This window comes from Ochotona curzoniae, unplaced genomic scaffold, assembly GCF_017591425.1.
Source record: "Ochotona curzoniae isolate NIBS_2020 unplaced genomic scaffold, NIBS_Ocur_1.0 contig_66, whole genome shotgun sequence".
Lineage (NCBI taxonomy): Eukaryota > Metazoa > Chordata > Mammalia > Lagomorpha > Ochotonidae > Ochotona > Ochotona curzoniae.
In genome coordinates this window covers 20,679,435-20,702,487 of record NW_024466512.1, presented here as the reverse complement: position 1 = coordinate 20,702,487, position 23,053 = coordinate 20,679,435, and the positions used below count along the sequence as shown (strand labels likewise).

Below are 23,053 nucleotides of genomic sequence, written 5' to 3'. Positions count from 1 at the left end.
TGTTGACAGCTGGGCCTGACATACTTCAGTGTGAATGTTGGTGTTTATCTGGCCAGGAGTCAGGCCGCGTTTACTGTAGCTGCCGCCATGGGTGGGTTCCAAAGACTAGTGTTTACTCCAGCATCCTTTCCTTCATCTCTCCTGTTATCTTTGGGGTTCCAAAGATGTCTGGGAGGTGTGGTTCCCCTGCCCATACGGCGGTAAGGTTGGGAGGGCCCTCATCTGAGGCCCTGTAGTGAAGTCCTGGGGACCTGGCGTTTCCTGAGTGCTTCTTGCCGCCCCTCGGCTCCTGTAGGTGAGGTAGGAGGACTGGACTGATCAAGCCCAGAATGCCTAGGTTCTGATAAACTCATATCCTTTGAGGGCAGACCTGATTAAGAAGAAAGTGGGGGGCCCGGCGCTGTGGCCTAGCGGCTAAAGTCCACGCCTTGTAAGTGCCGGGATCCCATATGGGAGCAGCTCCACTTCCCATCCAGCTCCCTGCTTGTGGCCTGAGAAAGCAGTTGAGGACGGCCCAAGGTCTTGGGTTCCTGCACCTGCGTGGGAGACCTGGAGGAAGTTCCTGGCTCCTGGCTTCAGATTGGCATAGCACTGGCCGTAGTGGTCACTTGGGGAGTGAATCATTGGACAGAAGATCTTCCTCTCTGTATATCCTTCTCTGTGTGTATCTGACTTTGTAATGAAAAATAAAATACATCTTTAAAAAAAGAAGAAGAAGAAGAAGAAAGTGGGTCCCGGCACAATAGCCTTTAGTGGCTAAATTTTTACTTTGCATGCACCGGGATCCCATATGGGTGTTGGTTCATATTCCAGCCGCTCCACTTCCCATCCAGCTCCCTGCTTGTGGCCTGGGAAGGCAGTGGAGAATGGCCCAAAGCCTTGGGACCCTGCACCCGTGTGGGAGACCTGGAAGAAGCTCCTGGCTTCTGGCTTTGGAGCAGCTCAGCTCTGGGCTTTGGCAGCCATTTCGGGAGTGAACCAGTGGATGGAGGAACTTTCTCTATCTCTTCTCTCTGTAAATATTACTTTCCAATAAAAAATATTTTTTTAAAGAATGGGTTCTGAATATTTTTACTTACTCATTTTCAAAAATATGTATTTATTCAGTTGAAAGGTAGAGCAAGAGGGATCGGGGGAGAGAGGGATCCTCCATCTACTGGTTCACTCCCCAAATGGTTACAGCAGTCAGGAACCAGGATCTCTGTCCAGGTCTCCCACCTGGGTGGCTGGGGCCCACCAGGGCCAACTCCCACTGTTTTCTCAGGCACATTAGCAAGGTACTGGATCGGAAGTGGAGCAGCCCAGGATGTGAACCGGTGCTCAAATGTGGGATGTCAGCGTCCCGAGCTGCAGCTTGGTGTGCTGTGCCTCAACACTGCCCTCCTGCTGTATTTCCCAATGTCTCCTGGTACTGGGGAGGGGCCTATAGCACGTACAGTTGCTCTTGTACCCACTTAGGCTCAGCGCTCCCCTCCGACAGCCTTGGGAAGCTCCTCCTACTCTCTCCCACGGCCCTGGTCAACAGCAGGCACTCCAGACACCCCCTGCTCAGTTTGGTGCCCATTTCCTGCGGCATTCCTCCTAGCTGTGGCAGGAGATGCCCACTGGCTGGGGAAGTAGGCAGCCCATGGCAGTGGGGGTGAGAAGGCTTTTAGCTGGGGTGCAGAAGTGGAAGCCTCCCCCTTTCTCTGTCCCTTCCATCCAGAGCCTTGAGGGCAAGCACAATGGCCGGCTTTAATATCGACACACCCCGTTGGGACCAGCGCACGTTCCTAGGAAGGGTGAAACACTTCTTCAACATCACGGACCCCCGCACTGTCTTTGTGCCAGAGCAGGAGCTGGACTGGGCCAAGGTCATGGTGGAGAAGAGCAGGTGAGTGGGCAGGGAAGAGGAGGGGCACGGTGGTAGGTGGCATCGATGGGATCCTCCAGGGAGGGGGCTCTCACTGCAGCTGAAGGGATGGGCAGAGATCTCTGGAAGGGCGGGAGGCAGCTGGCCGGGGGTTAGGCGGTGGTAATTGAATACTTACCTACCCGGGTGGCAGGATGGGGGCCACGCCCCCAGGCACCCAAGTGGAGCAGCTGCTGTATGCCAAGAAACTGTACGACTCTGCCTTCCACCCTGACACCGGGGAGAGGATGAACGTCATCGGGCGGATGTCCTTCCAGGTGCCTGGCGGCATGATCATCACCGGCTTCATGCTGCAGTTCTACAGGTGGGCCGGGGGAGCCAGGCTGCAGAAGGGGCAGCCAGGGAGCTTACCAGGTGTCAGGTGTCAGTTCTTGGCAGGTGTTGCCACCTCTCGCCCACCCCACCTCCCCAGCCGACTGACACGGATGTGCCTCTGTCATGTCCATTTCATACGTGAAACGCTGAGAAACTTGTCCAAGTTCACATGATAGTGCACAACAGATTGGCTGTCTGTCACCTCAAACAATGCTTCTCCCACAACCAAATTGAAAAGTTTAATCAGTAACATCCAAATAGAAGCAAAGCCCTTTTCCTCAGCAGCTGGCTGTGTGGCACCCCTGCGCCCAGCCTCCTCCCACCCATGTACACAATGGGTCATTTATCAAGCTGCATCTTGGACCAGGTGTTGAAGGGGCACATGCTAGACTCCCCCAGCCAGGAGCTCCCAGTTCTGCTGGGGGGTCCAAACAGTGAATGGTTTTTGTCATGCTTGGGGGAGCAGGGAAGACCGGATGAAGACTTCTGTCTCTGGAATGGCTGGGACACCGTCCAGAAGGTTCCAGGGGGGAATTGGTCTGTTGCGCAGCAGGGTTTTTGCCATAGATGGGAGGAGGGATATCCCAGAGGGGCAGGAGGCGACATCCTCCTCTTCCTCCCGGCCTCGCTTCCTGCCAGGACAATGCCAGCAGTGATCTTCTGGCAGTGGGTGAACCAGTCCTTCAATGCCTTAGTCAACTACACCAACAGGAACGCCGCGTGCCCCACGTCACTCAGGTAGGGGGCCCAGGCGGGGTCCATCGTCCTGCTTCCTAGGAGCAGCCCTGCAGAGCTGGCAGGGGACCAAGTCACCCCTTTCTGGGAGGGTCTGGGAGTGTTTTGTCAGGCTCACTTGGCAAGTGGCTTCTAGACCCATTCAGAACCTGTGCATTCCTCCTTTCCACAAATACTTCCTGTTAGGTGCTAGGCGCACTCTGGGTGCTGACGGGGTCCCCGTTCTGGAGGGGGTTTGTATTGTCTCTTAAGAAAACAAGTACAGTAGACCTGGTGGGAACAAGGGTCTCTGCTGTTGCGGACAGATACAAGGTGACAGGACCGAGAGTAGGAGAAAGGCAGCTGAGGGACAGAAGGACTGAGTCTGGGGAGGGGGCTCCGGGCAGGGAGTTGTGACAGACTGTGCAGGCTCTGGAACAGGGAAGAGCTGGGTGTGTTGAAGGTCTGGGAGGGCCAAGGGGGTGGAGGCATTGTGAGTCAAGGGGAGAGGGGCCCAGAAGTGGCTGGGGCAGATCCTGTGGTTTTCAGGCCTGAAGCCTCCTTCCTTGGCCTCACTTTGGCAAACAGAGCTCTTCACTCCTAAGCACCTCTCTCTTCCGCTAGGCAGATGGCCCTCGCCTACTTTACAGCGACAACCACAGCTGTGGCCACTGCAGTGGGCATGAACTCATTGACCAAGGTAGGGTCCAGGGCTGTTGTGCGCCAGGTGACCACATGGGGGCAGCAGAGTCTAGGGGAAGGTGTCAGGGTGCTGTCCTGGGTTGGGTCCTTCCCTCCCAGGCCTTTGTAAGTTTGGGCCTTGCAGACTGGATTTCCAGGTGCAGGAGCAGTGGTGTTGTTTCCTTGCATGGTTTCTAGTCTCTGAGTCCCCTCCAGTGTCCCGAGAGCTTGAACCCCTCCTGTTATCCTTGCTCCATACCTCACAGAGAGCCCCGCCCTTGGTGAGCCGTTGGGTGCCCTTTGCCGCTGTGGCAGCTGCCAACTGTGTCAACATCCCCATGATGCGACAGCAGTGAGTACAGAGACCCCCTTTTCCCCTGCACGCCACAAGGCTAGCAGGGAAAGGGCACGGGACCAAGGCCAAGGGTATGGTTTGGGGGAATGAGGCTGCTGGCTGAGCTCCTGAGACACTGCCCCTGGATGGGAAGGGGGTGGCATGTGATGTCCTAGGTATCCTTTCCCCTAACAGTGGGCAGCCCAGGAGACCAAGTAGCCCTTCCAGTGAAATTGGGGTCAAACTGTGAATTCCACCTGTGTCCTAGGCCCTGGAGCCACTGGCTTACAGAGGGGAGAGTGGACCAGAGCCAGGCAGCTGAAGATGGCCCAGAGCCAAGATGCCTTGAAGGGAGCCAGGGCAGGCGGGTTGCAGGCAGCTAGTGCTAAGCTTTGCAGCAGGAAAGTGGAGGAGCAATGCATGTCTCCCAGTGCTTGTTTCCCAATCAGAGAAGGTGTAGAAGGTAGGAAGCTACAGCCATGCAACCTCCATAAGGCCTGAGAACGGCACCTGGGACATGGCAAACACCACCCTGGGGTCGGTATGCCCTCGTTTGCTTGGGATGGCTGTGATGGACTGGGTCCCAGTAGCCCTCCCAGAAAGCCTGCCACCAAGCCCAGATGGGTGTACATTTCATCCTGTCTCCTTTCCCTGCCTGCTGCAGTGGTGAACGTGGCCCAGCCACCATCACCCTGGCCTCAGTGCAGTACATCGAGACCTGGCCTGTGTGTAGCAGTAGGGGAGCCATTGTTGTGGAGTGCTGGTTGTGTCACGTGGCCCCGCTGGCTGTTCTGCAGCCATCACTGCATCTGATCCTCACCAGATCCTAGGGAGAGGGTACTGGGATTATCCTCTCTTGGCAGCAAGGGAGACTGAGGCCCTAGGAGGGGGAAGGGCCGTGCTCCGGTTCACACACACACACACATGAGTGTGCATCCAGGAAGTACCCAGGCAGCCTGGGCCAGGGGCCAGCTCCCTCTCACCACTGGCCTAGATCGCTTCTGAGATAGCTGCCACTGGAGGGCAGAAGGAAGGTCAACGCGCCAGGCTGCGGGAGGCGGCGGCTTCCTGTGCTCCGGAGCCCTGGCTTTGGGCTGCTGTGAGTCACGTGGCTGGCAGGCTTCTGGCACCACATTCCCCACACCCAGTACCTTCTGTCTGTGTTTAGGGAACTCATCCAGGGCATCTCTGTGAAGGACAAGAACCACAATGAGCTTGGCTTTTCCAGGGTGAGTGGACGTCTTCCCCTGGCCCAGGAGAAGGGGGTTCCGGCTCAGACCCTGACCGCTCCGAGTGAGCAGAGCAGGCCCAGGCCCAGGGGCAGAACCCACCTCCCCTCTGTCCCCTCCGTGACTGCCCTTCAATCTTACCTTATAGTTGTCTGTTTACAATAGGTCTGTTAGGACCTCGCCCTAAAGCCATGGTAGACCTGGCTGGGTGGGTGAGGGTCTTGTGAGTGTCCCTCACATTGCCTTTGCTGGCTCATACTTGGCCCTGACCTTGTCACTGACCCCCCTTGCAGTGCAGCCAGGGCGCAGTAGATGAGTAGTTTCTGACAACTCCCTCCCTCCTGTCCTCAGAGAGCCGCGGCAGTGGGCATCAGCCAGGTGGTGATTTCCCGGATTGCCATGGCTGCCCCTGGCATGAGTAAGATGGGAAGCCCTTCCGTCCCGGTGTGGGTGGAGAAACTGCTTCCAGGGGTGCATGACACGCACTGCGCTGGGGCTTGGGGGCGGCCATGCTTCCGCACTCTCCCACTCTCGTCCCACGTGACAAGGACTTCCTGAGGTGTCAGTTCCTGTTGCGCCTCCAGGAGAGGGGGGATGGGCTGGGGGGCACCCCCAGGCTTCCCCGGCGGCTATGTTCTCTTCCAGTCTTGTTGCCAGTTGCCATGGAAAGACTGGAGAAACTGCATTTCATGAAGGTATGTGGGTTTTCTGTCTTGCAGTGCCCCTGCCAGGAGCCCCCGCCCCAGCCACCCCTACGCCTGACCCTCCCTGCCCTGCCGCCAGCCTCATGATCTTCAAGCAGCTCCCAGGGATCCCCCCCGCCTGGGTTCCTCTGTCCTGCTGCTCTGTGGTGGGGTGGGCAGGTGTGGGTTCCCCTAGGGGTAGGCAAGTCCAGAATGTGTCTCTCTTGTTTCTGTACAGAAAGTCAAGGTCCTGCATGCCCCGCTGCAGGTGCTGCTGGCCGGGTGCTTGTGAGTACTGGGTGGCAATGGCTTGGGGTCTGTGGTGGCTGGGAACCCACGATCTGTCTTCTTGTACAGTGGAGAGTGTGCGCTCCCTTGCCTGGCTCTTAAGAGTGGCCTGGCTTAGGCGTGAGCATTTAACCTCGTGGCGAAGATGCTCACATCCCATATCCGAGTACTGGGCTCTGTACCCTGCTCCAGCCCCTGACTCCAGCCTCTTGCTGGTGCAGTCCCTGGGAGGCAGTGCTGTGTGCTCAAGGAATTGGGTCCCTGCCACCCATGTGGGAGACTCCCGTTGAGCTTAGGCCTTCCAGCCTAGGCTATTGTGGACATTGGCAGAACGAACCAATGGATACAGATCTCTTTCTCCCCACCCCTCTTCCTCTCCCCCCACTCTCTCTAGTAAGTTTTACAACATAACTCATTTTTGAAGTGACCAAGCTCAGAATTCCCATGGCCCATGTACAGGGCTCTGCATCATCTTTGGGGAAGGCTGGCAAGGCTGTGTACACACATTCAGGGGGAACCAGTGGTCTCCTGCCCCTCTTACAACTAAGCTACAGCAGCGTTATAGGGAAGGGACCAGGCACCAGCCCTGCGCAGGAGGAAGAAGCCACAAGGGCCGTCCTGTCAGCCTAGTGACAGGACGGGTGCTGGCTTTAATCACACCTCGGGAGGCCACAGAGCTGACCCTGGGCTGGCCTTGAGTTAAGGCTCACCTCTGTCACTTCACTCAGCAGTGTCAGCCCTAGAGACACATATATACTCTTTCCATCTCCTTTCACAAACGAAGGAACTCAGGCTTAGGTGAAGAAAGAACAGAACGTGCCCAAGGGGCTCTGGCTGCTGGTAGCTGCTGGAGGTGAGATCTGGCCTCTGATAGGCTCACATCACCCGTCCCAGCTTCTGCAGATTGCCTGGTGCTGACTGAGTCATTACCTGGACCGCTGCCTTCCAGGTGTTACCCATGAGTCCTGCCGTTCCCCTGCCCAGCAGGCACTGCTGTTCTTTCCTGGCTGGCTCAGAGGCTGTTTGCACAAGGTTGCACACAGCTCGCGGGTGGCAGAACTGGGATACAAAGGCAGGTCTGTCTGAGTCCCAGATCTTGTGAGGCATGGCAGCCTCACCACGGTCCTGAGAATTTTCTAGAAATAATGACTGTCGAGCTCTACCCCAGCCCTATTGAGTCTGCAAAGCAGACTTCCAAGCTCCCCTGGCCATTTGTGGGTGCTCAGAGAAGGTGCTCAGGCTCCACTCCTCGGAGTGTGCCAGCAGCGTGGGTGGCCAGCAACTGCCAAGCTGGGCCTAGGAATGCACACGTCGCTCCTTGCCTTGCCACACACCTGTGGAAGCTCATGTTCTGCCCCTCAGCTTGATTCTCTTCTTCATCTGCTGGGACACAGGACATGGGGTGTGGGCTGGGGTGGGAGGACGGAAGGGGTTCCAGTTTTGTCCCCCTACCAAGAAGTTTCCTGACACTCTGGGAACAGGGGAGGCATTGGAGGAGGAGGACCACAGGGCCAGCTGGGAGGGCAGGCCAGGGGTATGGGCAGCTCTCCTTCCCTGGGGAGCCTGGGGGCGGGGGCTTAGGGGCCAGGAGGGAATGTGCCCGAATACTTTGGTTTCTCTTCCTTTGCAGCCTCATCTTCATGGTGCCAGTGGCGTGTGGGCTCTTCCCCCAGGAATGGTACGAGCCCATCATGCCTCCCTTGCTTTATAGAACGCTGGATCGGCCTGCCTGCTTGTCCAGAGAGAAGAGGGAGGGTGCAGCCGGGGCGGCGCTTGTCCAAGGCCAGGTTCCCATCAACCTACACTGTGGGCCTCTTCATCTGGGGAGGGACCAACAGAAACCTCTCCATGGGCCAGGGGAAGCCATGGGGGCAGGGAGTCGGAGAGCAAGAGTTGTCTTGGAGAGAAGCTGTGCTATCTATAGGAGACTTCCTGTCCCTGCCAGCTGGGTTAGTGGGCAGCTCTCCCTAGCTGTAGCTGGTTTCTAAAGTCCAATAAGGGAACTGATATAGATTCTGACTTAGGTTTGCCAGGGGGTTGGCAACTTGAACTTCACCTCTTCCCCTGTGTGTCCTCATTGGGATGGGGGAAGGAGAGGGAGAGGAGGCCTGGCTCCTTGCCTGGAATGGAGAGGGGCGGTCAGGTGCAGCTTGTTCAGCCTCTGCTGTCTCCGTACTGCAGTTCAATGCTAGCTGTGTGGTCGTCTGCCAGACATCTGCTGGCTCCTTCTCATCTGGTGGGAAGGATGGCAGTGTGAGCCAGAGAGGATGGAGGTCAGGCCTGAGAAGTAGCGGTAGCATATGGAGGTAGACGGAGGCCTGGAAATCATCCTGGTTGTAAAAATCAGGAAGGCCTCCTTGGAGGTGGCATCTGGATAGGACTCGATCCCAGGATAACTGGCTGCTTGTCGCAGACAGCGTGTTTGTAATCCTCTTCATGATCTCTTCCCAGTGAACTCTCAGCTTCCTATCTGGAGCCAGAGCTCCGAGACACCATCCGCGCCAAGCACGGACAGCACGTGCCTTATGTCTACTTCAACAAGGGTCTCTAAATGCCCCTACGCCAGCCAGGACCAGCCTAAGCCCGTATTCACCAGCTCTGCCTTAGCCACTGGGTACCTGTGTCATCTCTACTCTGGGGGGGGTGGGGTGGGTGGGTGCGCAGGAGAACAACCCCTGCTGGCACCTGGCTCTAGGGGATGACAAGGGAAGAAAGGACCAAAGCCCCCATCCTGCTTCCGCCTCACCCTGGCCCCCTGGAGCCCAATGGGGCGGCCCTCTCAGGGAAGCTGCTGGTGCCTGTAACAGACACTCAGGGAACCATGGGGAAGGCCTGAGGACCTGGGGAACAGCCCTTGGGACCCAGAGAACGCCTCTCGTTTCTCCTTTGCCCTTTCTTCCTTGTTCTCTCCTAAGCAGAGACCCCTGGCCCATGCCGTTACTCCAGGCCAGATGCAGAAGCGCTGCGGAAGGAGTCTGTATCTCCCCCACCCCCGGGCCCTTGCACTCACCCCATGCTGTTCCCTGTCACCTGTGACCAGAACACCACTGGGGGTGGGGGGGATGCTGCTGACCTTGACCCTGGCAGGCACCCAGGGGTTACTGTGTTCACAAGGGACACAAAGTTCCCTGTCTGTTGAGGCTGACTTTGTGCCGCCTCCAAATCATGTCTGAATCTTTTCCCCGGGCGGGCTAGTTTCTGTCGCAGGTGGAGGTTGTCTTTCTCCCCGGTCTCCTAGCTCTGTTTAACAAAGATAAAGCCACTCACTGTGAGTGGAAAGGATGTAGGTAAGCATTAATCACACATTTTAATAGGGCTCATTTCCTGCTTGCCTCCCTTCCTCAACCCATTAGGGTGAGGACCAAAGAAAGACTGGTGTGGCTTGGTGGGGAAGGGGAAGTTTTACTTGGACACCTCGAAGAGGAAATCCACTGGGACCAAAGAGCCCGCCAGACCGCCCAGCAGGCGTAGCCACTGACCTGCTAGGGCCTACCTGGGGTCTAAGGACGTGTGTCTGGTCTGGTCGGATTTGGTGACTCTGTTCCAAGGACATCACTGTGACCTGAATAAATTGCCTGAAAGAGTATGGCAAGTTGCCTAGGAGACCAAGTTAATGAAGCCTGGGAGTGGTGGGGGGGATCAGGAGCTGGTTTTGGCATTGGCTCCTCAAGAGCACACTCAGTGTCTGCCGGGGGAACCTCTGCTGCCTGCAGGCAACTGTCTGGAAGCTTCCCAGAATGGGAGCTGCATGAATTACCCTGGAGCCAGAATTTGGCCCTCCGCAGCCCAGGGCCAGTGTCTGCCATCTACTTTTGTGCACAGGTGTGTGTATGTCTTTAAAGGGCTGGAAAAACAAAACCAGACCAGGAACTGGTTCAGGCCTCCTGGATGGGACACGCAAAGCTTATGGTGTTTATGGTGTGGCCTTTTCACAAGAAGTGCATGCTGTCCCCGAGTGGCAACTCTACAAACATACATCAGCATCATCCAGGACCTGTTAAAACAGGAGGGGTTCAGGGCTGGCTGCCAGGGTACCTGCCCCACACTGGGAGGATGGGGGGAGGTCTTGGGAGTGGGGGAGGGCCTGAGGATGTGCTGTCCTATTTCCTGGTGCTGATTTTTTGGGTTTATAGACCACACTTGGAGTTCTGCTCCCACAGGAAGGGGCCTCCTTCTTGATGACAAGATCCTGGCTACAAACTCTACTCTCCTCTGCCTTTAAAAAAAAGTTAGCAAATGGGGTTGGTCTTGTGGTAGCGCAGGTTAAGCCACTGCCTTCAATGTGGACATCCCATATGGACTCCAATTTGAGCCCTGGCTGCTCTACTTTTGATCCTGCTCCTTAATACTGAGCTTGGAAAAGCAGTGGGAGACGGTTCAAGGGTCAGAGCTTGGGCCCCTGCCACACGTGCAGGAGACCTGGAAGAGGCTTCTGGCTTCAGCCTGTCCCAGCCCTGGCTGTTGCAGCCATTGGGGAGTGAACCAGTGGATGGAAGGTTTTTGTGTCTGTGTGAGGATTCAACATCCTACCTCGGACCCTGCACCATTTCCTGCTTCTCCTTTCCCACAGCTCATGAAATTTGCACCGTTCAGTTATCCACCAATCAGATGTAACTTGGTGCCTTACCTGAGAATCCCACTCCCCAATCTCTAAGCCCTCTTCCCTAGTCCCCACCCACCTACCTATGGCTCAGATAATCTTGATCACCAGTTCCTGGGGCCGTCACACAGCCCACACAGCCCCTCCCTTCTTTTTCCTTTCTCCCCCTGTCCCCTCCATCCTGCCCCTTTCCCTTGCCCAGGCAGCCCCCATCCTGCCACCATGGCAGGAGACTTGTCCCTTCCTGTTCCCTCCCCTGCACCCCTGCTCCTGTTCCGACCGCGTTGGAGTAAAGGACCTCCTAATACCGCATCGTGTCTGGGATTTTGGCTTGTGGTAAACGAATCGTGAAAAGAGGACTTGGCTGCGGGAATTAGCTGTGCGAAACAATGTCAACAATAAGAACTTAAAGTGCATTTTAAAACCTAACATTCTGTCTTTCTTTCTCTGTAACTGCGTTTCAAATAAATAAATTCAAAATATCATCTTTTTTTAAGGATTTATTTATTTGAAAGGCAGATTTACAGAGAGAAGGAGAGACAGTGATTTTTCCGTTCATTTGGTTCACTCCCCAAATGACCACAATGGCCGGTGCTGAGTCAGACCAAAGCCAGGAATCAGGAACTTCTTCTAGGTCTCATGTGGGTGCAGAGTGCCAAAAACCTGAGTCATCTTCTGCTGCTTTTCCATGCCATTAGCAGGGAGCTGGATCAGAAGTGGAGCAGCTGGGATTCAGGGCACATTTGGGATGCCAGCATCACAGGCAGTGGTATAATGTGTGATGTCACAACACTGCTCCCTTAATCTTTTATTTCTACACCAAGGGAATGTGACTTGTGGGACAAATGAATTTTCAAGAAACTAGAGACTGACAAAAATACTTACCACCTTTTTGCATTGCTTGGGAATGTAGGCTCTAGAGGCAAAGCCATGGTCATTGTCAGACTGGGACATAATGGGTTCCTTTTATTTATTTTCTTACCCACATGTAAGTCAAGGACAGCTCCCTCTGGCCTCAATTATGGGCTATAGTTGGTCAGACTGTAAATCTTTTTATCCAGTGTTTGGGAGGATTTGATTGCTAGAGACAGCTGGGTTCTCTGCCATGGACCTTCATTTTTCCAATATTGGCTAAGTTTTCTGTGTAGGATGTTATGGATTTAAATTATTATTATTATTTTAAGATTTTTAATTGGATCACTTCTCAGCCTTTTGGCTAAGATCACTTGAAGGTTATTTTTATTGGAAAGGCAGATTGACAGGAGGAGATTCAGAAGGATCTGCTTGTTCACTCCCCAAGTGGCCGCCATGGCCGGAGCTGAGCTGATCCAAAGCCAGCCTCCTCCTGTCTCCCACGCGGGTGCAGGTCCCAAAGCTTTGGGCCGTCTTCCACTGCTTTTCTAGGCCACAAGCAGGGAGCTAGATGGGAAGTGGAGAAGCTGGGACACAAACTGGCACCCATGTGGAAATCCGGATGCTCCAAGGGGGAGGATTATCCAATTGAGCCATTGCGCTGGTCCTGAGTTTTTAAATTCTAAAAAAAAAGAGTAAAGCACACAGTGCCTAAGAAAGCCTGCAATCAGGTGGACAGACATTACTGATTAGATACACCATGTGGTGAGTGTTGTGAGACTCCGGAAGAAACAGGGGTTGGAACTAGGAGTCTGAAGAGGGGAAACTAATTGTGTGTGGGGTGTATGTAAACCTTTGGGGCATCTTGTTTGTTCACTGTGAGAGGAAAGTGTGAGAAAATATGGGAGGATACAAGCAGGTGGGGGCCAGATTGCAGAACCATTGAGGTTACTGAGACGTTTGGGTGATACAGTCTGCAGGCAGTTGATGTGTTTAATGCTTGTTTTCCTTGGGCCTGTTTTGGCATATGGGACGGATTTGAGAGAGAAGAGCAGGTCTCACCACAGAGCGACCCGGAAGCCATTTGCGTTCAGTGCGAAGATATACGTGTGGAATGAAAGCGGGACGGGAGGGTGGACTTCAGAACTTAGGGGACAGTGAATAGAATTGTGTTGCTGAAACTAGAGGCGACAAGACCCTCCACACACGTGCAGGTATTATAAGGAATCCAAGTGAACCTTAGCAGGTGCTTGGACAGTTTTTGACAAGGGAAGAGTGGCTGTGCTTCAAAACAAGACATCGAAAGAGACCTAGACTGCAATTCGTTTTTCTCTTTAGGAGCGTCCGTCTCCTTTCTAAACATGACTAACCTTTAAATTGAGCATACCTGTTTTTGTGTTTAACCGGGGAAACCTACTATTTCCGCCACACTCAACATGGGTGCATTCCAACACACACTTCACAACACCCTTCCTAGGTGGCCCCATCACCTACCGAAGCCAATTCCACCAGACTGTGTGAGGTGGGACGAATTTTACACTACCTCGCAGCACGCAAGATGGCCCTGGTTCCTCCCACTTTTCATTGGTTGGTTGTTTCGGGTCTTCCCCGTGGGAGGGCGGGGCTTCCGTTTGATCGACAGCTGTTCTGCTCAATGGGCGAGGAGTACGGGCCAATGAAGCGCTGCAGCTGGAAACCCTTTCCTCGTGGTTGGGCGGGTGCTTGGCGTGGGGGCGGGATGGAATGGAGCCGGAAGCGGGAGGGGAGAGTGAAACAGGAAAAGAAGGGAAGAAGGAAGAAGAGGAAAGAGAAGGAGAGGGGAGAAGGAGGAGGGAGGCGGTGGCGGCGCCGTGGCGGAGGAGCAGGAGCAGGAGGGGGATGGAGAGGAGGCGGCTCGTGGGTGGAATGGCGCTCCTGCTCCTCCAGGCGCTGCCCAGCCCCCTGTCAGCCAGGGCTGAACCCCCGCAGGTAAGGGGGAGGGGGCGTCCGGGTCCACCTGGGGGCCTGGGAATCGTCGAGGCCTGGCTGGAGAGGTCTGAAGGAGTGTTAATAGAGGGGGGTCCCACGAGGGCCGGGCTCTGAGGGGGCGTCGGCGTCTAGCAGAGCGATACCTGTCAGGCATCTGGTGTTACTAAGGGACCAGAGACACGTTGCCAAAGCGAGCGAGGAGCCTTTGAGATGTGGCAGTTAGATGAGGGCCCCTGGTGAGCGGGTGGTGGTGTGGAACTGGCGTCTCTCGGGCTCCCTGGTGTCCCCCGCACGGTGGAGCAAGTGGCCGAGGTGGCCGGGCCGTGGGCTAGCAAGCTGCTGGGGGGTAGGTGGCGGAGGGCCTGGGAGGCTCGACAGAGGACCACGTGTGTTTCGGCTTGATCCCATTTGCCCTGTGTGAGTCCAGGCACCTTTGGTGGCAGGTTGTTGGAGGCAGGTGGGAGCCCCCAGGAGGAGGGCTCATGCTGTTAGCCTGGCACCCCTGGGAAGACAAGGCAAGGATGCTGATCTGAACCTGCTCAGTCCTTTTGAGCAGAGGGAGTTCTGATGCTGGTGCTGGCAGCAAATGGAGTACCCCAGCTTTTCTGGTTTAGTAACTTGTTCTGTGTCCAGGCACAGTTTGGGCTGGCATTTCGAAACCCTCATGGGAGTGTTACCTCCTGGTGCCAAGTTGGGTGGGGTACAGTAGGGGGACCCACCCCTCTTTCCCTGGTACTGGCAAAGCGTGACTCTTCTGTTTTCTTCATTTTCTTGTCCCTTTCCAGTCTGCACATACACAGCACAGTGGCAGGGTCAGCACAACTTAGTGGGTGTTCAAGAGCAGAAACAGGACACAATACCCTTGTCCCCAGGGGTTGAATGCCGCTTTTTCATTTATACAAGTGGTTTTGCACATCAATATCCTCAGTATCCTCTGTATAAAACAAATTTCTAATGAGTTGAAATTTGTTAGAATCAGCCATTTTAAAGTGAACAATTGAGCAGTACAGCCATCACCCCTATGTAGTACCAAACCACTCTCATCTCCCTGAAAGAACACTCCATCCCTATTAGATACTGGTCACCTTGTCTCCCCCGTTCCTAGGCCTGGCAGCCACCAGTCTGTCTTCTGTTTATATGAATGTACTTACTATGGATATTTCACACAAATGGAATCTTATGATGCTCGTGTGTAGTCTTTTGTGTCTGTCTTCTTGAACTTGGCATAATGCTTTTTTTTTTTGATTGTTGAAGATTTATTTAAATTAAAAAAAATTTAGATCTTATCGGAAAGGCTGATATACAAAAAGGAGGAGAGACGTAGAGAAAGATCTTCCATCCAATGTTTCACTCCCCACATGGCTGCAGTGGTTGGAGATGAGCGGGTCCGAAGCCAGGAGCCAGGAGCCTCTTCTGGGTCTCCCACATGAGTGCAGGGTCCCAAGACTTTGGGCTGTCTTTGACTGCTTTCCCAGGCCATAATCAGGGAGCTTGATGGGAAGCGGGGCTACCAGGAAATGAACCGGTACCCATATGGGATCCCGGTGCACATAAGGCGAGGACTTTTAGCTGTTAGGCCACCGCACTGGGCCTAAGATTTATTGAATTTAAGTGTAAAGTCAGATACATATATATATCTGTATAGAGAGAAGAGGAGAGAAGGAGAGGAAGATCTTCTGTCCAATGATTCACTCCCCAAATGGCCATAATGCCGGGGCTGCGTCAATCCGAAGCCAGGAGACTGTAGCCTCTTCCAGGTTTCCCACATAGACGCAGGGTCCCAAGGCTTTGGGCTGCCCTGGACCTCTTTCCCAGACCACAAGCAGGAAGCTGGATGGGAAGCAGGGTTGCCGGAGTTAGAACCGGCATCCGTATGGGATCCTGGCGCGTTCAAGGTGAGGACTTTAGCCACTAGGCCAGCGTGTCAGGCCCGGCATGATGTTTGTAAGGGTCCTCTGCACTGTAACACCTACCAGTACTGTTTTCATTTTTATGATTGAGTAACATTGTATTGTCTGTATGTACTGCATCTTGTTGATCTAGCTCTCTCTCTTGAAAGTCTCAAGTTTTTCCCCTCAGATTGTACTTGTGTGTGTTATAAATACCATATGAAAGGGATGGAGCTCATTTTCTTGCCTAGAAAATTCCCTTTTCTATGACTGCCATCCTTCGGTTTAGCCTTGTTGGAGGTTTTACTTTTTCCAGTTAAGAAGGCACGGTGGGGGAGGAGCTGGGGAAGGTGTTGTGGTGTAGTGGTGAAGGCTGCTGCCTGGGGCTAGGTGCTGTTTGTGTCTGAACCAGCAGATGGAATGTCTCCATAAACCTGACTTTCAAATAAGCAAGTAAATTTTTTTTCCCCCCAATATACTGGCAGGAGAGATGCATTTTATCTGAAGGTTAAACCCTCAAGACTGGTCAAGTGTAGGTCTTGACAAAACAAAATAGGGAGTGTGCCAAGTTTTCTGAAGTGCTCATCTGCTTCATGAAGTGTCTCTTGAGGGTTGTTTGCAGTAACCAAGGAATACTGGTGAAGGGTTGGCTAGGGTGGGCTGCAGGCTCTGTCAGCAAGTGGAAGGATGGAAAAGGTTGTGAACTGTGCAGAGGTGTTAAGAAGATGTGTAATGGCCTCTTGCCACTGATCCCAGTGGCCAAAGTCGTTTTCTCACCACGTCTGTGGAGCTTCTACTGCTAGGGACAGGATGGGTTTCATGCCTGGTTCTGTTTGGGTGGCTGCTGGCATCAGCCCATTGCTCTTACGTGGTAACAGCGTCTGCAGAGAAGGGAGAGTTTTTGTAACACACCCCTAACAGCTTTGCCTAACAGCGCCACATCCTCTCACCGCCAGCCTCGTCCACACACTCCCCTCGCTGCCCAGGCCCTGGTCTCTGGTCACCAGCACGAGGTTTCGACAGTCAGATTTGAGTTTTAACCTTTGGAATGGAAGTTACTATATAACTACCTTGAATTTGCCTCCATTTAGTCCTTTTAGGTGTGTTTTTGGCTTGTTCAAATCAGAAAGGGGAAACATTCTAGAGAACATTTTAGCGTAGAACATATTTCAACCCCTCAGTGTGCCTGATTTCAACAGTGACTTCCAGCTGATTCTGAATTGAGAAGAACTGTGCTATTCATTCTGTATTAAATTGCATCCCCATCCATAGATGTACTAAAAACACTATTAAAAAAAAAGTAGTCCTGGCATGGTGGCCTAGCATTTAAGGGGTCCTGGTGTGGTGGCCTGGCAGCTTAAGTCCTTGCCTTGAGTGTGCCAGGATCCCATATGGGCACCAGTTCTAATTCCAGCAGCTCTGCTTCAGCTCCCTGCTTGTGGCCTGGGAAAGCAGTCGAGGATGACCCAAAGCCTTGGGATCCTGCACCCCATGGGAGACCTGGAAGAGCTCCTGGCTCCTGGCTTTGAATCTGTATAGCTTCAGCCTTTGCGGTCACTTGGAGAGTGAATCATCAGATAGAAGATCTTCCTCTCTGTCTCTCCTCCTCTCTGTATATCTGTCGACAATAAAAATAAACTAAATCTTAAAAAAAAAAAAAGAAAAGGAAAAACGTATTTAAAAGACCAAACAACAGAGTTGGGGGGTGGCGGGAGGAAGGAAAGGGGAGAGAGAGGGATTGGTTTATCCCTCAAAGGATGCAGCAGCCAGGTGTGTCCCTGAAAAAAGCCAGGAATTGCATTTAGGAACTCCAGCTGTGGGAGGTAGGATGGAAGTAGCTGGAATTTGAAAATCACAGGCTGCTGTTTAACCCACTGCATGGTAACACCTATCCCTATCTTTTTTTTTTTTTTTTTTTTAAGATTTATTTGAAAGGCAGAGTAACAAAGGGAGAGGCAGAGAGAGAAATAGATCTTCCATACACTGGCTTACTACCCAGATGACTGTGATGACCTGGGCTGGGCCAGGCTGAAGCCAGGAACCCAGAATTTTGTTTAGATCTCCCACATGGGTGGCAGAGTCCCAAGGACTTGGGCCATCTTCTGCTTTCCCAGGGACATTAGCAGGGAGCTGTGTCACCAGGCAAGAGCTGGGCTTGAGCTGGTGCTCCGACGTGGGATACTAGTGTGTGTCATCCTTGCACAGGGGCTGTGCTGATCTCTGTCATTACAGTTTTAGTATATGTGCTGCCAAAATGAGCACGATGCCAGTGCTGTGGGTAGCAGCTTTGCAGCTTCACTCGGACCAGTCCCCCCCGCCGTCCCGGTGAATTTTTTTTTAACATGTTTAATATTAGAGATACATCTTGGTTTCTCACTTCCAGCTTTGAACTGATACAGCTGTGTCTTGCCATGCATGTCCGGAAAGTTCATCTGCCTGGCTCACTTCTGTTAGATCAACTGCCTATCAACGGCCACTGTGACTCACACACGTGCTTGTTTGAATCTATAAAGCATAAGAAAATAGAGTTTCCAAACAGGAAGACCTTGTCATTTGTTTGTGCTAGTTAAATTACAATGAAGATACACAGAATTTCTTTCTGTTGTTAACTTAGATGTAACCGGAGTATTTGTTATTTATCGTTGCTTTTAGTAGAAGTGTTTTCTTCAGTGAGGTGCTGAACTGGTGGTCTGGACCCAAGAGTCCAGGGCTGGGTTAGTTGTTCCTTCTCCCCCTCGGTGCTCCTGAGTGGGGCTGCCTAGGGCTGCCTTGTCTGCTGTCTCCCACCAGGCCTTCAGCAATAAACTGTGCCCCTCTCCCCACACCTCACCTCTGCTTACCTCCAAAGCTCCCGATCCCGTTTTTCGGTCGGGAAGCTTCACTCCTTTTTCCTTTGTTAAACTGACTCTCCTTAAAATAAATAAATAAAAGGCTCTCCTTGCTGCTTACTGTCCTTCCCTCCCGATCCTCGTCTCCTTACCTCATTTACTTGTTCATTTACCTGGCCTTCCAGAGCCAGTGGTTGTGTACGATCAGCACTTCAGTTTCTGTGACTCCTTGAAGTAAAATATGGTCACATTCAAAAACTGGACGTTGACTGAAGTGTCCAGTCCAAAGCATGCTGTTTGTTACAGCTCGGCTCTGAACCAGCGAGTGACCAACAATCCCTGTTTGTAAGGACTGCTCATCTTGTGGGAGGACAGATCACTTCCAAGGGGATTGAAATCCAGAGGGAACCGTGCTGTGGTGGGCCTGCAAGCCAAGGACCATGGGAGCGCCTGATTCCTCTAGGGCACAAAGTAGTGGACGACCACCAGGAGCGTCATCAGGGACTGTGCGTGAAGCAGCGTTCAAGACCAGTGAGGGGCAGGCTAGCTTCCAGGGCGAAGGAGTAGAAATGGTGGTGGTGGTGGGGGGTAGTTGGAGATGGCAGGTAGTGCATGGCGAGGGTTCATGTGAGGGTTTGAGGGGTGTGTAGGTCGAACTTGAAAGTGAGCTTGTGGGCAGCTGGGAAAGAAACCTTTGTCAGTTCATCTAAGGTTGCATTGTGAAGCTGGAAGTGGACTATGTGCTGTCCATTTTTAAAATATTTTATTTTGATAATCCTTACATAATTGGTTAGGATACAAAGGGTCAAGGGCTACAGGAAAGTGGATAAGACCATTGTTTCCACATTCTCTATTTTTTTTCTGTGTCTGGGGTAATGGGGGAGATAAAGGGAGAAGCCCACCCAACCTTCCACCTATCCCAGGGTTCCCAACGTGGGACATGCTCCGAGGGTCTTGCTCAAGTGGTTTTGATAGTTATGAATTGCTGCTAATCTCGCCATTCTAAGCACGATGAGATCGCTGCAGAATCCACTGATTGACATAGTCCATCTTAGAGTTTCTGTTTGCCCGGATTTTCACTGCCAACACTTGTGTTGGCTGGGGTAGATGATTGATTTGTTCTGTCCTCCATCCTCTGTTGTGGTACCAGGTGTCCTCTGCAGGTTCTGATGGACTGCTGTATCCTCCATGTGTACCTGGATATGCTGTCCACTGCTCCATCGGAGCCTCTGAGGAGGTTCAGCTTTGACACATGCACTCTGTGATCAGACCATGGAATGTTGTGCTGTCCATTTCAAGATGTTGCTTAGCTACCCGTGGCTGATGAGTGCTTAGAATACAGATAAATTATTCACTGAATTGCTTTTTCATTCATCTCTTGTAATTTTTTGGAAAGATTTATTTATTTATTTTTATTGCAAAGTCAGACATATGGAAAGGAGGAGAGACAGAGAGGAAGATCTTTCGTCTGATGATTCACTCCCCAAGTGACCGCAAAGGACAGAACTGAGCCAGTCCGAAGCCAGGAGATCAGATCCTTTTCCAGGTCTCTCATGCGGGTACAGGGTCCCAAGGCTTTGGGCCATCCTCGACTGCTTTCCCAGGCCACAAGCAGGGAGCTGGATGGGAAGCAGGGCTGCTGGGATTAGAACCAGCGCCCATATGGGATCCCAGTGTGTTCAAGGTGAGGACTTAAGCCGCTAGGCCACCACACCGGGCCTCTACAATCTCTTTTGTAATTTGTTTTAGAAAGCTTATTTATTTTAAAAGCAGAATGAGAGAGGGAGAGAAAGCGTTCATTCACTGGTTCACTCCTCAGATGGCCGTAAACTGCTGGAGCTATGCCAGTCTGAAGCCAGGAGCCAAGATGTTCTTCCAGCTCTCCTATGTGGGTGGATTGTGGCTCAAGTACTTGGACCCCTGTGCCCATGTGGGGGACCCAGGTGACGCTTCTGGCTTCGGTCTGGCCCAGTCCTTAGAGAAGTGAACTAGCAGATGGAAGGTTACTCTCTTTTTTTCTCCCTGTCTCTGTAAGTCTGCCTTTTGAATAAATAAGGAAATCTGAAAAATTGATAATAAAAAAAAGGAAGATTCTAGTGTTAAGAAAATGTTATTTATCTGAAAGGCAGAGAGATGGACCCTGAGGGTTCCCATCTGCCAGTTCACTGGCCTTGGACAGCCAGCACCTCCCCTGTTGGGCTGCATGAGAACCAGGAGCCTAGCACACCATCCTGGTCTCCCCGACGAGTGGCAGAGACGCAAGTTCTTGAGTCGCCAGTTCCTGCCTTCCCCGGTGCCCGTTAGGAGGAAGCTGGAATTGGAAACCAAATCAGTGGGCCTGGCGCAATGGCTCAACAACTGAATCTCTAAATCCTCACTTTGCAAGCACCACCAGCATCCTGTATTGGTGTTGGTTTGTGTCCTAGCTGTTCCACTTCCCATCCAGCTTCCTGCCTGTGGCCGGGGAATGCAGTCGAGGATGGCCCAAAGTCTTGGGAACCCTGCACCCGCGTGGGAGATCTGGAAAAAGATCCTTAGCCAGCTCTAGCTGTTGTGGCCATTTGCGGAGTAGACTAGCTGATGAAAGGTTTTTCTCTCTGTCTCTGCTTCTCTAAGAATCTGACTTTCCAATTAAAATAAATAAATCTTACAAATAAGCAAAGTAAGGGCCTGGCGTGGTAGCCTAGTAGCGGTTAAAGTCCTTGCCTTGCGTGCACTGGGATCCTATATGGGTGCCGGTTCATGTCATGGCAGCACTGGTTCCCATCCAGTTCCCTGTTTGTGGCCTGCGAAAGCTGTTGAGGATGGCCCAAAGCCTTGCACCCACGTGGGAGACCTGAAGGAAGCGCCTGGCTCCTAGCTTCAGATTGGCCCAGCTCCTGCTGTTGAGATCAACTGGGGAGTGAATCATTGGATGGCAGGTCTTCTCCTCTGTGTCTCTCCTCTTTGTGTATCTGACTTTCAAATAAAAATAAGTATTTAAAATAATAATAAAAAAAGCAAGACAAAAGGAACACAGGCACTTCGATATAGGCTGTGGGTGTTCCAGGCAGATTCGTAATTGCTGTTGACTCCTCTCTAACTTTAGAATAATTTAATCATCCTCAAAATAACTCTATTGCCATTAGCAGTCATTGCCTGTCTGCCAGCCCTTTGCGACAACTGATCCGCTCTGTTTCTAAGGATTTCCCGCTTCCGGACATCCCCTGGAAGAGGCGGACACCGTGGTGCTTTCTGACTGGTTGCTTGCATACTGTGTCCGGGGTGCATTCACGTGTCAGCAGTGTGCCAGTGCCTCACTCCTGTTTAGGACCGGTAACTGCGCGGTTACCATGCTGTATGTGTACACTGGACGTTTAGCCGCCTTCTACTTCTTTAATGCTTTGGATTAGGTTGCTTATGCTGGAGTGCAAGTTTTTGAGTGAGCTTGTTTTTCACGGAGTGTATGAACCAGTGGAGTTGCTGGGACAGCTGATAACTCTGCGTGTAGTCTTTTGGGGGAAATGCCAAACTGTTTTCCAAAATGGTATGATATTTAATTGAAATTCAATAGGTATCTGTGCTAGCGAAGACATGCTGGTCTAACAGCTCAGTGATGTGGTTTGATGCAGTGAAACGCGGACGGTCACGTGTCTGGGGTCACGTGTCTGGTGCGGTCACGGTCTGGGGTCAATCCACTGGCTTTCCAAACCTGACACACCCTATGCTTGTGCCACTTTTATAATCTCTGCCTCAATTGCTTTATCTGTGAAAAGGGAATAATGCTAGTAGGTAGCTCACAGGATGGTCTGGGATGAAAAGCTATCTGTAACTCTTTGGGGCTATGTTTAGTATCGCAGTAAAGATCACTTGTTATTTGGTGTTCCTCAGGGCATCGTGTCAGCTCCTGAATCTAGGTTCAGAAACAGAGTTGGGGAGTTTGCAAGTGACTTTCTTGCTCCTGTTCTGCATTGGAGATTATGTTTGCCCCTCTGTTCTCTTTGCCCCCTCCGGAGGATGTGTGTCAGTGTGCTGGAGCGTTCTGGGATGTTACCTCTTGGAGGGTTGCTGGTCTCCAACACGTGAAGGCAGTGGTGATGTTGCAAAGCAGCCTGCATTGCTTAGGGCTGTGCCTGCGTGTGAACAGGCAGTGCCGACGTGGAGAAACTCTGGTTCCTGGCCCCTGCTGCTGCCGTCCCAGCTCTTGCTCAATCCCGAGGAGCCCGAGGTCAGCCTTCCCACGGAGAGGGAGCCACGGGGACGTAGCATTCTGAACTGGATGACGCAGCCGCTGACAACAGCACTAGGCGGGCCAGCTTAAAGCTTTCATGTTCTAACTCTTAATTACCCTCGGGTTTGTTGATGTAAGCTACTGGTCAGCTCTGTTTGGTCAGCAAGCACCAGACTTTCTGGAAAGACACTTTTTAAATCTGTGGTTCAGGACCTGTTGTGGTAGCAGCTAAAGTCTTTACCTTGAGAGCACCGGGATCCCATATGGGTGCCAGTTGGTATCTTGGAAGCCCCACTTCCTATCCAGCTCCCTGCTTGTGGCCTGGGAAAGCAGTTGAGGCCTGGGACCCTGCCACCCGCGTGGGAGACCTGGAAGAGGCTCCAGACTCCTGGCTTTGGATTGGCTCAGCTCTGTCCTTTGTGGTCACTTGGGGGAATGAATCAGTGGACAGAAGATCTTCCTCTATCTCTGCTCCTCTCTGTATATCTGACTTTCCAGTAAAAATAAAATAAATCTTTAAGAAAAATAAAAGCTAGTACTTGAAAAAGAA

At 52.5% G+C, this 23,053-nt stretch overlaps 2 protein-coding genes across 3 annotated transcripts in view; both read left to right on the top strand.

Annotated features, from left to right (window-relative positions):
* The first annotated feature begins 1,718 nt into the window (after positions 1 to 1,718).
* Positions 1,719 to 9,739, top strand: SFXN2 (sideroflexin 2). The gene is made up of 11 exons (XM_040991794.1): positions 1,719 to 1,873; positions 2,046 to 2,216; positions 2,867 to 2,965; positions 3,566 to 3,641; positions 3,889 to 3,974; positions 5,125 to 5,185; positions 5,537 to 5,603; positions 5,831 to 5,880; positions 6,107 to 6,156; positions 7,787 to 7,834; positions 8,608 to 9,739. Exons 1-11 carry the CDS (start codon positions 1,725 to 1,727, stop codon positions 8,705 to 8,707), a joined length of 957 nt encoding a protein of 318 aa, XP_040847728.1. The 5' UTR covers positions 1,719 to 1,724; the 3' UTR covers positions 8,708 to 9,739.
* A 3,621-nt stretch (positions 9,740 to 13,360) lies between these two features.
* WBP1L (WW domain binding protein 1 like) overlaps positions 13,361 to 23,053 on the top strand; it is a 60,071-nt gene continuing 50,378 nt past the window's right edge. Inside the window, exon 1 of one of the 2 annotated variants that reach the window (XM_040992193.1) lies at positions 13,361 to 13,576. In XM_040992193.1, the coding sequence (XP_040848127.1) occupies positions 13,487 to 13,576 (90 nt within the window). In that variant the 5' untranslated portion in view covers positions 13,361 to 13,486. The remainder of the gene's footprint in view (positions 13,577 to 23,053) is intronic. The other variant, XR_005885045.1, reaches the window with a different exon arrangement.